This window comes from Trichechus manatus, unplaced genomic scaffold (genome assembly GCF_000243295.1).
Source record: "Trichechus manatus latirostris isolate Lorelei unplaced genomic scaffold, TriManLat1.0 scaffold00008, whole genome shotgun sequence".
NCBI lineage: Eukaryota > Metazoa > Chordata > Mammalia > Sirenia > Trichechidae > Trichechus > Trichechus manatus.
The window spans coordinates 5,375,408-5,390,706 of NW_004443944.1; the positions used below are offsets into that span (position 1 = coordinate 5,375,408).

At 47.1% G+C, this 15,299-nt stretch overlaps 1 protein-coding gene across 4 annotated transcripts in view; it reads right to left on the reverse strand.

The window, feature by feature from the left end:
* Positions 1–3,656: 3,656 nt before the first annotated feature.
* Positions 3,657–15,299, reverse strand: part of STX16 (syntaxin 16) — a 26,755-nt gene continuing 15,112 nt past the window's right edge. For 2 of the 4 annotated variants that reach the window (XM_023742667.1, XM_023742669.1), the window contains exons 2-9: positions 13,699–13,815; positions 13,468–13,575; positions 12,821–12,961; positions 11,536–11,701; positions 10,528–10,619; positions 9,818–9,961; positions 8,343–8,423; positions 3,665–5,393 (exon numbers count right to left, since the gene is read on the reverse strand). In XM_023742667.1, the coding sequence (XP_023598435.1) occupies positions 5,289–5,393; positions 8,343–8,423; positions 9,818–9,961; positions 10,528–10,619; positions 11,536–11,701; positions 12,821–12,961; positions 13,468–13,560 (822 nt within the window). In that variant the 5' untranslated portion in view covers positions 13,561–13,575; positions 13,699–13,815 and the 3' untranslated portion in view covers positions 3,665–5,288. Of the gene's footprint in view, positions 5,394–8,342; positions 8,424–9,817; positions 9,962–10,527; positions 10,620–11,535; positions 11,702–12,820; positions 12,962–13,467; positions 13,576–13,698; positions 13,816–15,299 lie in introns of all 4 variants that reach the window. The other 2 variants (XM_004370205.2, XM_004370207.3) reach the window with 2 other exon arrangements.

A 15,299-nucleotide genomic window follows, 5' to 3' on the forward strand; every position in this document is an offset into this window, starting at 1 on the left:
AGAAATACCACAGTGGGTGGCTTTAACAAAGAGACAGTGATTCTCACAGTCTGGTAGGCTACAAGTCCAAATTCAGGGCGTCCACTCCAGAGGAAGGCTTTCTCTCTCTGTCGGCTCTGGAGGAAGGTCTTCGTCATCAATCTTCTCCTGCTAGAGGAGCTTCTCAGCACAGGGACCCCAGGTCCAAAGGACGTGCTATTGTCCTGGCTCTTGATTCTTGGTGGTACGAGATCCCCAGGTCTCTCTGCTCACTTCTCTCTTTTATATCTCAAAAGAGACTGGCTCGAGACAGAATCCACTCTTGTAGATTGAGTCCTGCATCATTAACATAACTGCTGCCAATCCCACCTCAGTAATGTCACAGAGACAGGATTTACAACACATAGGAAAATCACATCAGATGACAAAATGGGGACAATCACACAATACTGGGAATCAGGGCCTCGTCAAACTGACACACGTGTTTGTGGAGGACACAATTCAATCCATGACACTAGGTAAATCGTTCTACTGGGCTATACAACTACATACAGACCAGGAAGATGTCTAGCTTGTTCAAACTCTGGGTTATGATCAGTCTTCTTAAATGATGCTCACTAAACTCTGCACAGTGAATTGATGTACAGCCTGTTCTCCTACGGTCCGCGGGAGCAATGGAAGGGGGCAAGGATGTGGCCACCACTTCTAGGCCCCTGACCAGTCACGCCTGAGGGCAATGGCCGATCGGTAGCTTCCTGCTGAACAGGCAGTGCTTCAGGCTGTGTCTGCACACACGTGAGCGCCACTGAAAGCGCTGGCTGCCAACGCCTCAGTTATGACCACAACCCGTGAGCCCGCTTGTCTTAGTTCTCTAGTGCTGCTACAACAGAAATACCACAAGTGGATGGCTTTAACAAACAGAAATTTATTTTCTCACAGTTTAGGAGGATAGAAGTCTGAATTTAGGGAGCCAGCACTAGGGGAAGGCTCTCTGTCGGCTCTGGAGGAAGGTCTTTGTCTCTTTGAGCTTCTGCTCCTGGGCCATCTTCAGGAGGCTTGGCATCTCTCCTCCCCCATCTCCGCTCACTTGCTTGTTTAATCTTTCATATCTCAAAAGAGATTGACTCAAGACACATCCTACACTAATCCTGCCTCATTAACATAACAAAGACAACCCATTCCCAAATGGGACTGTAACCACAGGCACAGAGGTTCGAATTTACCACACATACTTTGGGGGACACAACACAATCCGTAACACCACTGCTTGGGACACACAAGTGGTTTCTTGCACACACAAACTGAGGAGCCTGCGTGCTTACACGTGGGCAGCTGCCTTTCCAGAAAGCCCTATCAGGATGGAACTGTAATATTATTCTCACTGGTCAGAATGTTCCGGAAGCACGAGGTGACCGACAGCCTAAGAAAGGAGCTGGCTGCTTCTCTGTGGGCCGTCGGAGGCTCTGAAGATCGAGAACTTCCGTGAGCAGCAGCACCTCGAGACTAAGCTGGCCAAGGTGACTATGTGGAAAGGCAACTCTTATTTGTATGTACAGACTCTGGTATTTAATTTAAAAAATGTACACTCCTCCATCTGACTCTTCAGCCGCAGCTCCCACCCATACGCATGAACGCTTGTTAATGCTTCACGATGAAGGACCCGCCCACCCAGCCTCTGAGGACCGCTGAACACAGACACATTCTTGGTACGTATCTAAAGCTTACATTTTCATAAGAAAAATAATTATCTGCCTCTTAGGCAGTTTCCCTTTTTGTATACTGGATAGCAAGCTGATTGGGCCTTTCGAAAGGGTCCATTAGATAGATTTTCAGACACAGAGGCAAGCGGCCTACAGCACAAATCGCCTCTGGCCCAACATCACAGGCCAGGCCCTCTCAGAACACAAATGCACCCAAAGAAAACACGAGCCCGTCGCTAAAATTAATACTAGGATTGCAGGATGGTCTTTAATCTGCATGATTGCTTTATTGTACAAAAAGTTTCCAGCAACAGTAAATTAGTTTTTAAAAAGGACAAAAAAAAAAAAAAGTCATTTTGGATAGAAGCGCTTCACTAATTGCTTTATTTAAGCATACAAGAAAAAAGCCTTATCTGACCAATTAGGTTGGAAGGGTTTTATTACCTTTAAGAAGCCATTAGCTAGGATAAAACACTAAAAGCACTTGTGTCAAAACAAATAAATAATGCTCTCTCAATTAGCAGAGAAAGCGGTCAATCTGTTAAAAGTCCGCGACACACTGCTTCACGAAGCCAGCACCCTCCGCCCCCTCACCCCGACAAATGAACAGAATAGACAGTAGTTTTCAGCTTCTGGGGGAAAGATCAGCGGGTGCTGTGGGGAGCCGACGGTAAACATTGACATTTCTCCTCTCTGGGCTGGTAGGCAGCCCCCACCCCGGGACACAAGGAGGCAGGTGATGGGTCCCACGCCCTCAGCGAGGGCTGTAGAAGGTGACAAAGCCCGCCTCATCAGGGTGAGGGAAGGACCCTGAGGTACCAAGACATGATTATCTGCTTCCTTTTACATCCCCAAATGCAACTGATCTTTACCCCAGTAAAGGCTCCACAGGAAAATACAGTGTTTGGAGGGCCCTAACAAGTAGGCGCCAGGCTTGGTCACCGCATCTGACTTGACCTGGGGCTGTGCATAGACAGGTCATCGCCTGGCACAGCACTGGCTCAGTCAGAAGGGGCACAGTTCCCCCATCCCCACACGACATCCTGAACACAGTTTCTAATCAGATCCATTTCTTACCCAAATTGGGTGGGGGCGAGGGGTGGGGGGGGGGCAGACACAGAGACTAACCCTCATAAGCCTATCCACTGAAAATAAATATAAATAATCGCCGTGCTTTTCTTAGTGGGTCAGTAAGACCCGGCATTTTGAAAAGCTTTAGCCATGATCCAGTATTGCCACCATGCCCATCTTTGGGGAAAATCCCTGAATTTGAATGGCCTCACTTCCAAGAACAGCCTTTATAACTGAGAAGGTCTCAACCACTAAGTCAGATGTGCTCAGCTGCTAACCGAAAGGTTGGAGGTTCGAGCCCACCCAGAGGTGCTTTGGAAGAACGACCTGGAGAACTACTTCCAAAAAAGCAGTCACTGAAAACCCTACGGGGCCCAGTTCTACTCCTGACACACACGGGGTCGCACCGAGTCGGAGCCGACTTGACGGCAACGGTTTGGGTGGTTTTTAGAGAATACCTACACCTACTCTGAGGACTCGTAGCAGCCCCACGTTTCGGCGGTGGTTTTTAGAGAATACCTACACCTACTCTGAGGACCTGTAGCAGCCCCACATTTCGGCGGTGGCCAAGGAGAGGCTGAGTTCTTATTCCCTGACCCCCTTTTCTGATAAGTAACTGTTTCTTAGGGAATAAAATGCTGTTTCCTGAAATTGCACCTCTGGATCGTTCTATGGCCAAACCACTGATGAGACAACCAGGGGCTGCCTGACGGGACACACGCCGTGGGGAGAGGGGGCTGCCTGACGGGACACACGCCGTGGGGAGAGGGGGCTGCCTGACGGGACACACGCCGTGGGGAGAGGGGGCTGCCTGACGGGACACACGCCGTGGGGAGAGGGGGCTGCCTGACGGGACACACGCCGTGGGGAGAGGGGGCTGCCTGACGGGACACACGCCGTGGGGAGAGGGGGCTGGGGCAGGGCCTGGAGGCTTAGCCCATGATCTGTTTGGACAACTTGAATACTACCACACTCTGGACTTGAGTTTAAATTTCTGGAAACAACTTCAAAGTCAATTCTAGAGCACATCTTACGCTGACAGGTCCAGATGAAACCTAACACATTTAATGAGGGCATGCTCTTCTTTAAGAGAGGCAAAAACAATGGAAAGCCATCAAAAATTACACCAAGACCTTAAAACCATACCGTTGTCTTAAAAAAACCGAACCCACTGCCCTCCAGTCGACTCTAACTCATAGCAACCCTACAGCACAGAACAGAACTGCCCCAGCTTTCTCCCATGGAGCAGGTAGTGGGTTCCGACCACCAGCCTCAGGACCAGTTAAAACAGGAACAATTTCAGCTCCCAACATTATCATCACTCTCCGTGCTATCCTACAGCTCCAGGAACATATGAGAGCACCGTATCGAGAATAGTAAGTATTGATGATCGGACCCAAGCTCACGTGAACGAGGGATTTTCAAGTCGAGACCCTCACGCCCTGGGAAGCATGCCTATTTTCTGGGCACTGCTAAGAGGCCGTGGAAGAGGCAATAAATCAAAGTGCTGGTGGAATATTTTACTTTGAAATGGAGTAATGTTTGGTTAATAATTTGAGATCCACTAATCCTAAATGGGGTGGCCCATTTAAAACGGCCTCTGTGTAAATTCACAGTTCATTAAATGGGGTCCGGTTTGAACAGGTCGTTATGTAGTTAGTGTATAAATAATTGATCGTGTGAGGACCACTAGGGGACAGCCACAGGACACAGTGGCCGGGTCTGCTGACTTTTATGACACTGTCAAGCTCCCTCTTAATGTGAGGCTTAGCTCAAATCACCAACTTTTAAATTTGGGTGGTTTTCCTTAGTAACCCCCTTTGGTTTACAGTAGAAAAATGCAGTGTAAAAATTTGAAAGGAGGAACACACCATTGAAAATTAATGTAAACTTACAAAGCTGTTTTAACTGGCCCGTCTAAATGTGTTCATTAACATCAACGGTGGCTTCTTGCTTTTCACACTTTGTTACTCTGATCATTAACAGTGATGGAAAAGCTGAATTAAGTTAATGGGGAACGGATTATAAATTCTTAAAGGACTTCTCAGCTTGTTTTCAACTGGAAAATACAGACAGAAAAATAAAGAGGCATTTTTGCCTCTACTCATAATTTTTTGGTACCAAATTTCTTAAAAATCAGATGGTTTAAGAAAAAATTATTTTTCAAAAATGATTTTCCCATGCTGCTCAGACAACAGCTGCTAACAAAATAGCCTATACACATACAACATTTACCAACTTCTGCACAGGCCTGTAAACTCTCAATTCATTTTCTCTTTAAAAAAAAAAAAAAAAAATGCACATAACTGGTCACAGAATGCAATCTCTATCCTGCAGCAGTATCAAACGTCCTTACAGCAGTTATCAAAGGAAAAAGGAAAGCCTGCTGCCCTCACTTGAGCCCACGTGTGACAGAGTCCACAGACACGCTCCCTGCCCGGACAGGCTTGCTACGCCTCCACCAGTGGCCACGGGCCCGGGTCGGGCAGCTCACACCAGGCAATCGATCCACACATGCGGTACCCACGAGCACGCCGCCTACCGAGACTTCACGCCGACAAGGATCACGGTGAGGACAATGATGATGACAAATAATATCAGGATGACAAGCATCTTGCGGTTCTTCTTTTGATACTGCTCTGCCTAGAGAGAGAGAGGGGAAACAGGGCAGTCATTCCTCCCAAAAGCCACAAGCTGGTGTTATGTGTTTTGAGTTTGAGGCTGCTACAGGCTACGCCTGTTACATACAATGCCGACACAGAGCCAAGCTGAAGCAATCAACGTGAACTGAAGCGTTCCTGAGCCCAGAGCTACTTCCCTGCCCTGGCTAACCCAGGCACTTGTTTGTAATGTACCGTTAAGATCCAGATGAGCTTGTGAGTGGCCATCTGAGACACAACTACTGGTCTCTACTCATCTAGAGCCAAAGAGAAAGAAGGAAGTCTACGGGAACCATGGCCTCATCTACCCTGAGACCAGAAGAACTAGATGGTGCCCAGCTACAACCGCCGACCATTCTGATCAGGCATACAATAGGTGGACCCTGACAGAATGGGATAAAAATATGGAACAGAACCTCAAATTTCTAAAAAACAAAACAAACAAACAAAAAACAGACTTACTGGACTGGCTGAGACTGGAGGACTCCCTGAGACTGCTGCCCTGAGATACTCTCCAGACCCTGAACCAAAACTAATCCCTGAGGTCACCTTGTGGCTAAACTGGCTCAAAAAATAATATCACCTGAAAGTACTGTGTTCCTTTAAAAAAACCATCTACGAGACCAAATGGTCAATAATTACTTTAAAACAAAGGCGAGAATGTAAGGGGCAGGGAAATTAATGGAAATGGAACAACCAGAACAGAAATAATGACAATGTTTGTGCATTGTAAAGAATGTGGCCAATGTCACTAAACAATGTGTGTAGAAATTTCTGAATGGGAACCTAAACTGCTGTGTAAACCTTCACCAAAAACACAACACAATGTTTAAAAAAAAAAAAAACAGATCCAGAGGGTCCACCGCTGCTCACTTATGCCCCGCTGGGTGTCACGATCCACTCTTTGCCTGGAAACCCCGTTTCTGGACCCAGCTCTCTGGATGCACACACCCCTCCTTCACTAGGAAATGAGACTACCGGCTAGTTACCACAGAGGGTCAGACTCTACCTCACCTGAATCTGGGAACAAGGAAAAATGCATGCTTTAAAATAACGCCTGGTTCGCGCACCCCTGGATGTCCTGGCAGAGAGTCCACCCGAGCTCAGCTGCCTCTGAGGATACAACAGAGAGCAGCCCCCCAGCTCCGCGTGGGGACTAGGGCCTGCACTCAACACCTCTGGTCCTAAAGCCACCATCCACAGCACACCCGCTGTGTGGAGATGGGGCAGTACCTGGTACAGAGCAGGAAAAAGTAGCGCTGAGGGTTAAGAGGCTGGGGAGAGGACGGCTGCCTGGGCAGACAGTACATTCTAGAGAGCCGGGGGATGGAGCAGCCCTACCATACCCAACTCTCTCCCGCGCTACTTCCACGGCCCCGCCCACCTGCTGACTGGTACTTCTGTTTCCTAAGTGAACACACCCACCCACCAGGACAGACAGGGCAGATGCCGGGAGAAACTGGCCGGTTTCCATCGCCCCTGGATAAACTGACTTCCCAGGAAGGGGCCAGCCGTGCCTTGACGACGAGGGGACTGGAGGGAGGCCCAGCACACTTACTTTTCTAATCAGTAACCAGAACACTGGGAGAGCGACCCTCAGTGATGCACTTTAAAGCTGCTCAGAACGATTTATAAAGTAGAACATAACACAAAATCTTCAGTTCCCCTGAGCTCTGTCCACTTTTCCCCTTTATCTGTGTTATATTACAAAAACACAGTGCACCCTTTTTATTTACAGAACTTCAAAACCAATGCATAATTCAACAGCACGTCACAACCTGGGTATTACAGCGCGAGAAACTGAAGTTACTTTTCCCTCTTTTAATACACAGGGCTTGGCAACCCCATTTATCTCCGTGCGTAAGAAGCCTCTGTGAACTCAAGGCGAGCTTCTCTCTCACTGTGACGCGGAGCCTCGCAGCCGGCCGCACACCCACCCACGGGGCGCGACCAGCACACTGTGGGACAGGAGGGGCTTCTGGCCAGACTCTGCAGGGTCTTACTTTTTGTAAACCTGATCCCACTCTTAGATGGGGCCCTCTCTGCTGCAGGAAGTAACTGGTTTGCAGAAAATAAGACAGAGCACTAAGTACATCAGATGAAAATCAGAAAATGCTCACTATAGAGCTGGAAATACCATGGGGTTTTAAAGATACAAGGAAATGGACAGAATTTATTTTATTTGGGAGGCACTATTATACTCCTTTGAAAGAAAATATACACCCAACTACATATGAGATCCAGCTGGCAGTTTATGCACGAGTTTCCCATAACTGGTTACAGGATTTCCAAGGTACTTTCTGTTTATTTTTTTTAAAAAGAAAAATAACTATCACGGAAAATACCCCTTAAATAGCCACCTTATTAACAAAGCACAAGACAGCTAATATTCTCACTTCAACAGACTTCTCTTTTCTCAAGGTAGTACGCAGATATACGGTGGTGATTAAAGGGGAGAATTAGATTTTTATCTTCTCCAGAATGACTCCCCATTCATCAGAATGTGTCACAACAAGAGACATCTCAGTCAGCACAATAAGCAGACAGATTTTTTTTAACACATTTTAGCAAATGACCATTCAATTGATTTCCTTAAAAAAAAAAAAAAGGACTCAGAAAGGATGAAATGTTTTCTAGGAGGAAGAAGACGCCAGTCCCCTTAGGATCTACTGTCACAGAAGGTAGCTCTCGGCAGCCTCCAATCTCAGGGTGAGGTATACCAGCAACCTCTCACTGCAATAAAATGGGCAACAACCCACACAGCGCTGTGAAAAGAAGGACAGCGTGCCTTTCCTTCTCACACTTCTCTAGCGAGAGCCGACGATGCACTAGAAAGCTTAAGACAGTTATGATGGAAGAGAATGCACTTAAAATTCTGGATATTTGGTAACAGTTCCTAAAATTCTCAAGCGCTGAAATGATATGTTATTACCTTGTGAAGCTGTTTCAAGCCATCTTCGGTTTTGATACAGGACTGTTCAACGTTATAGTCGATTCTATCAAGGACAGTACCCTGAGCAATAAATGACAGTTACAGACGATCAACAAGCACAGCTGGGAAAATTGAGCTTCAAAAACGAGATATGCAAATTGCAGACATTATTATCCACAGGACTATCTGTTTTACTTCACTGTGTTATAAAGGTACACGCTGAAAGCTCTGGAATCCATCAACAAGCAATATTAGGCGCTCAACGGCAGAGCGCTGTGCTAGTTGCAATAAAGTTGAGCTTATGAGAAAGAAATACTGAAAAATTCTTTTTGGATTTAGCTGCTATAGGATATGCCATAGTCAGTTCTACTGGGGCTTTAAAAAGTATATGGTTCAGTTAAGACAGGCTCTAAGTGGCAAAGGGCTAGCTTTTGTGCCATTTGCTACTTAAATACTTGGATTCCAGTAAGCAGCAAAGGCCAGTTAAACCAGACCTGGTTGCGATTAGGCCTGCAAACTATCACGTCTGTAAACGTGGACACAGGGCTCCATGGATCACAGTAAAAATGCTAAGCTCCAATCCACCACCCAAAAATAAAAAACTCCCCCTCAAGGAGAATTTGTTTGTTTTGTTTTAATTGACATCCTGGTTCAGGTAGGAAGGAGGGGATGCTAGGTTATATGGGAGAACAGGGCTCTTATTGGAAACAGGTTGTATCTGACAAGATCGCAGCTCGCTGGGAACCGCTGGGGTAATTAGTGTAACCAGATCTCCCACAGCCACAACACACCATTCTGCAGCTGGTTTGGGGAGGGGGGGACCAGGACCCACATCCCTGCTGGCAAGATAATAAAATACCTTAATCAGATTCTAATGGTGAACAAACAATTTAATTCTACTTGAAAGCTAGTGGTTCCAGTAGCCATTACACAGTAATCTCCCAAAATTAGAAGGAAATCTTACGTATTTGCTGGAATCATGGCTGAGCCTGGCCAGAATCAACCAGGCCTCCAGGGCAGGGTGCTCAACTGAGTTTCCTTGGGGCATGGGCAGAGAACATTACAATTTCTATTTACAGATTAGATTTATTCGCAACAACAGTAGTGTATGTATGTAATTTGTACATACATATGCGTATGTGTACATACACACACATATACTATGTTTTTATGCAAATAACGCGTACCTTCTAAGTTTGTTTGCCAACCAGTCCTCCTCCCACAGGGTATTTTTGTAAGTGCTTTGCTAAGTTTTTTTTTTTTTACAGCAACAGGTATAAAAACATTCGCATAGCGGCACTTACAAAAATCTCACAGGGGAGGAGGGTGTGGTTGGCAAACATAGAAGGTACGCGGTATTTGTGTAAAAGACAGTATAAACACACACATTCCTGAAGGAGTGCAGGGACAAAAGCCTGGAGAAGGACCAGATGTCACAGGCGAAAACCAGTGATGAGGCAAGGATGCTCACGTACCTGTTCTACGATCATCGCCCCTAAGTCCCTAAAAATCTCGTTGAGGTCCGAGATGGACTGGACTATCTGGCGGATCTCCCGCTCCCGCTCCTCCACCATCAGCGTGTTCTGCTCCACCAGCACCAGCTGGTCGTCTGTGAAAACCTACCAGAACAAAACGGTGCAGAATGTGAATATTCGACTTTCCTGTTCCCCCTCAAGGAAGCTACGGCAGTGTCCATTTTAGATCTAATTTAAATAAAGTGGATTCTGAAAATATTCCTACAAAGCACATAAACAACATTTTGTCATAAATGAGCATTTCCTGTCCCCTAACAGGAAAGATCCAAATTCACCAAACAAGCAGGATATAAAGCACTGTTTGGCAGGGCCAGCCCCAGGCAGGGGGCGTGGAGAGAACTCCCACTTCTGCAGCTAAGCAAGGCTAACCAGCAAAACCACCAAGGATAACCTGCGCTTCTATGGGCTCTTCCCAAGAAAGGCGTGTGCTTTCTGGAAGGTTTTGGAAGGCAGATTACGAGGTCTCCCTGCAGCCTGTGGGAAGGAAGGGATACTGTGACCCCACGACTGCTCTTCGGTCTGCTGGTGGATACACAGGTCAAACAGTGCTGGGATGTGTGCACTGCAACACAGGTTAGAAGCCTATGAAGTCGGAGAAACAGAGAGAAGTGCAAACGTGCAGCCATCGACTGTGCGGCCCCTTCACGTACCCGATCATAAAGAGTATTATCGTCTCCATCATCCATCAGAGGTACTGACGTATCAAAAAAATGCTGGGCTCTTTCCTCTCGATTCTTCATGCCTATCACAGATAGGAATTCACTTTACTTGAATACGTAAACCATCCTGGTTACCATTCCACCATTAAAAAGGGGAAATCTAGAGTAAAACTCAACAGTCAAAATGGAGATACTTTTAGCAGCTTTGAAAGAAGCCTATCTCCAGTAAGGGTGGGGAGCAGGGAGGAGCAGAGGATCCTAAACATATGCACACGTTGGGATTATTCAAGACAAAGCCAGCAGTTTAAGTGTCTACTATGCACTTGAGGCCAAGACAAAAATTACACTTACAATCTAGAAGTGAAACAGTAATATTTAATCCAACCGCTGCTACAAAACATTTTGTAAAAAATCAATATTTCTCTCTAGAAGCATCTAATAACAATTCCAAATGGCCCTAATCAAATTTGAAAAGTAATAAAATTAAGATACGAATACACTAGCTTTTAGAGGGGGAGAGCTGGATGTTCCAGGATGGGGGTATCACTGACTGCAAAGGCAATCAGGAGTTACAGAGGAATCTAAATGGGGGCGCAGCTGGAACCTGGGGAGAAGAGATGCCCGGAGTGAACCAGCGGTGCTGGCAGAGGAGGGGTTCCGGCCACTCTGAAGGAAGTTCGATTGTAAGGAAAAGATGTGACTTTCCCGTGATAACTAACTTTACGCTTTATAAGGGCCCCCCCCCCACCATAACATCCAGAAAGCAACAGGTTTTAAAAACGTGCTAGACTGACACGCAAGTTGTTCAAGCTTGACCCAGAATAAAATCTGCTCTCCTGGGTGGGAGCCATTTTGGTGGCCCTGCCTGCAACCTCAACCTGCCCTCCCACGCCCGCCCCAGCTGGGCCTTGTTTGTACCCTGGCCCTGTGCGGGTGGGGGTGGGGGGCAGGCTTCCTCTCATCCCAAGAGGTGTGAACTGCGCGCCTGGCGACACTCACGTTTGAGGTAGCCCGACTGTGCGTGCCGGAAGCTGGTGGACAGCTCCTGCAGAGCCTGTGCTAGGGAGGCTACCACGTTGCGAAGCAGCTGCCCCTCCTGCTCCGAGCAGCCCCGGCGTGCCCGGCTCGGCAGGGCCTGCACGGCCCGCTGGCATCTGTGGAAGAGCTGAGAGAACAAGCCGACTCACCGGAAGCCGAGGAAAGAAAGCCCTCCGCTAGCACGGCTCCCTGCACGAGTCTGGGGGAGAAAGGAAGGCTCTGCTCACTCAGGGCAACACAGGGCCGGGGAGCAGGTAAGTCACCCGAGGCCCACCTTCTGCACGCGGGCAGATTCCGCTAATGCTGCACTTTACAGGTGCCCATGTGCATATGGCTATGCAACATCACACCAATCACTCCACTAGAGCATTCTGCCCATTTAATAATCCCCACAAGCCCCTGAGGTAGGTATTATTAGTATTAGTCCCATTTTACAGATGAGAAAGCTAGAGTCAGAGGGACTAAAGAATCAGGTCCTTGTTCAGGATTCAAACATTCCAAGGCCCAGGGCCACAGCAGCATGCCGCCTCTTCAGTTAACCAGAGCCCACGTAAACACTGCAGTGTAAGCACTGGTCATACTTTTAACATTTTATAAGGCACTTTTATAGGATACTAAGTTTCTCTAGGGAGCCCTGGTAGCACAGTGGTTAAGCACTCAACTGCTAAAGGAAAGGTCAGTGGTTCAAACCTACCAGCTGCTCCAAGGGAGAACCATGTGGCAGTGTGCTTCTGTAAAGATTTCAGCCTTGGAAACCCTGTGGGGCAGTTCTACTCTGACCTACAGGGTTGCTATGAGTCAGAATCGACTTGATGGCAGTGGATTTAAGCTTTTCTAGGATACTAATATGGTCTTTCTAGGGCAATAGCTCACAATCTTGTCAATGATGTGGACAAATTTTAACATAAAAATTATTCAAGGACTAGTATAATGGAATCTACGCATTCTAAACCCAAATGACTGAACTCAGCCATGCTTTGAAAGTTGTATTTTATCAATCCACAGCAGAAGAACATCAGCACAACTCCCAGGTGTCACATCAGGAGTCACGCCCAGGTGTGACCCTGGGGGATGTCAGGACCCTTGCAGCCACTCTGAGAACTAACTAAAGCTCTAGGAAGCTGACCTCCAATCGGATGCAGAACTGTAAGCCTTTGTGACTTAATACAGCTTGACAAGGGCCTCAGGGTGACGATGGGTAGCTGGGGCTGGCCGCCCTGGGCTGGGGGTGCTGTCTCCACCTCACCTGCGTGATCTCCTGGGCCGTTATTTCAATGGCGTGCTCATCCTCGCTGCTGTCATCCAGGGTGGGTCTGTTTAAGTGCTTGTCGTGAAGGCTGGCTAATTCTTTCATCTTCTGTTTAATCCGGCTGACATCGTACTGTATCTAAACACAGGAAATCACCAGGACCCCACTGGAGCCTGGCAGGTACCGGTCTGCTCAGAGGCAATTAGCTACTCAGGAGACCTTGCAGGCCTGCTCAGGTGTAAGCAGCCTTTAATCCCAGTGACCAGAAATTCGAACACCCCTGACTCCTTGTTTTCCATTTCTTTCTGTAATTCAGGCAGCTCCCACCAATGGTAAAACTGAAGCTGAACTCGTACGTGTCACTCACTCACACACACACTCACACACACTCACACACACTCACACACACTCACACACACTCACACACACACACACACACGAAGCTTGACCCAGAATAAAATCTGCTCTCCCGGGTGGGAGCCATTTTGGTGTGTGAGCTGAATAAACCTAAAGCGAACATATTTCTAGAGACAGGCATTCAAGTTTAGCCAAATTAAAATTTTATGACAGAGTATCTTCAAATCCATTAATGTCACCAGGACTTAAAAAAGAAGAAGATAATGTGAAACTAACATTGAACTTACTTCGTCCACTCCATCCACCCACTTGGGGGGCAGCCGTTTTGTCACGCCAACGGCTGCTTCTGGGTCTAAGCTAAGGCCTGACACCAGTGCCATGCGGTCATCGGCAAGCTACAGGAAGATAAAGTGACATTAAAAAATGTTATTCGATCCCAATTTGGTAAAAATACTCTTCTTCCCTCTTAAATGTTGCTCCCTAAAAAGAGACAGAAAGGTAGGAGTAAAAGCACTTGCCTGTGGTATAAACTTGCTTTTGATACTGCTAGCATTTGGAATGTTTTCCTATCTTTTCATGCACCAGCTCTTAACTTCCTTGGACATACTTGTGAACATGAATTTGACTTGATCTGGCTATAGAAATGTAATGACAAAGTCAACAAAAGATCCTTAAAAGACAGATCTTTTAGTATTAGTACTGTGATAGAACTGCACGCGCCTCAACAGTTAATGTGATCAGATATAAATCGAACAACTACTACCCCGTCAATGTAACTAATGCACAATTTTCAACAGTAACGAGGTTTACTTAAACACACTCAGCTTCCTTTGGAAACAGGACTGATCCAGCTATCTTAGGCACGACGTCAGTGACCACGTGCTGAAATGTGGGAAGAAACCACCCACCACAGAGAGCAAATTAGCCACCATCTGGCAAAGGCAATCCTTAAAACCTCAGTGCAGCCTGACACTGTCATTTCTTTTCTCAGTTAAATGTCCACAGGCAACGTTTTCACTTATTCTGAAATGACATCGATAGTTGTTTAACTGTATAACACACTGCCTTAGAAAGCTTCTCCAAGCGAGAGGTGAACCAGGGGTTCGGCTTGACTAAGCTGCTCTCTTGCCCGGGAGCCACGGACAGGTTGAAAGGAACACGAGGAGCCCTTTGGAGCACACGATTTATAAATGCCAGCTTCAAAAGATCTAAATGATGATCAAAAAATAATGGAAAACAGTCTATAAAAGTCCTTTAGAGGTACTACATCACATTGTAGAAGTAGGTGAGAGGTTTGCACTGCTTTTCTTCCCTCATCCCTGCTTTTATCTAAATTTATTTTTTTATTCCTTCCGCGGATACTTGCTTGCTTTTCTAACAATAAACGAGCAAGATGAAAATTAAAAATCCACACCAGAAGGGGAAAAAAAAAAAAAATCACACAAGGAAAAACCTGTATCAAACAAATTCCTCACATAACAGCCCTACATCCTGAACACAGAGTTCACAGCAAAATCCTAGAAGCAAATTGGTGTCTTGCATTTACCCTTCTCTGCCTGCTGGTAAGGTCTGGGTACTTGGGGGACACTGCTCAGGAAGCGCAAGGACCCACCGAGGAGCCAGAGCGCTCGGAGCGTCTACGTCGGCGGGGCCAGCCCCGGGGGCTCTATTTCAGCTCTGACACACGGGGTGGTTTGTCATCTACAGTAATTCCCCACGACCGCGTGTGCGCGTGTGCGCGTGTGCGCGTGTGCGCGTGTGCGCGTGTGCGCGTGTGCGCGTGTGCGCGTGTGCGCGTGTGCGCGTGTGCGCGTGTGCGTGCGCTAACAGGAATTTCGCATTACTTTTATTATTTAATCCTGACAAACACCAGGTGAGCTAGGAACTCTGATCCCAATGCAGAAATGAGGAAGTGGAGACTCAGGGAAGTAGCTTGCCCGAGGCCACAAAGCTATCACGTGACAGACTGAACCCGGCCCGGGCCGCCCTGTCCACTCTACCAGCTGCCAATCACGCTGACAGGCCCATGAAATATAACTGCAATTTGCTAAGAAAACGAGTAAGGACAAGGGGCCATCGGGTCAGAAAAACAACAGAGCACACCGCTCTGACCCGCCCC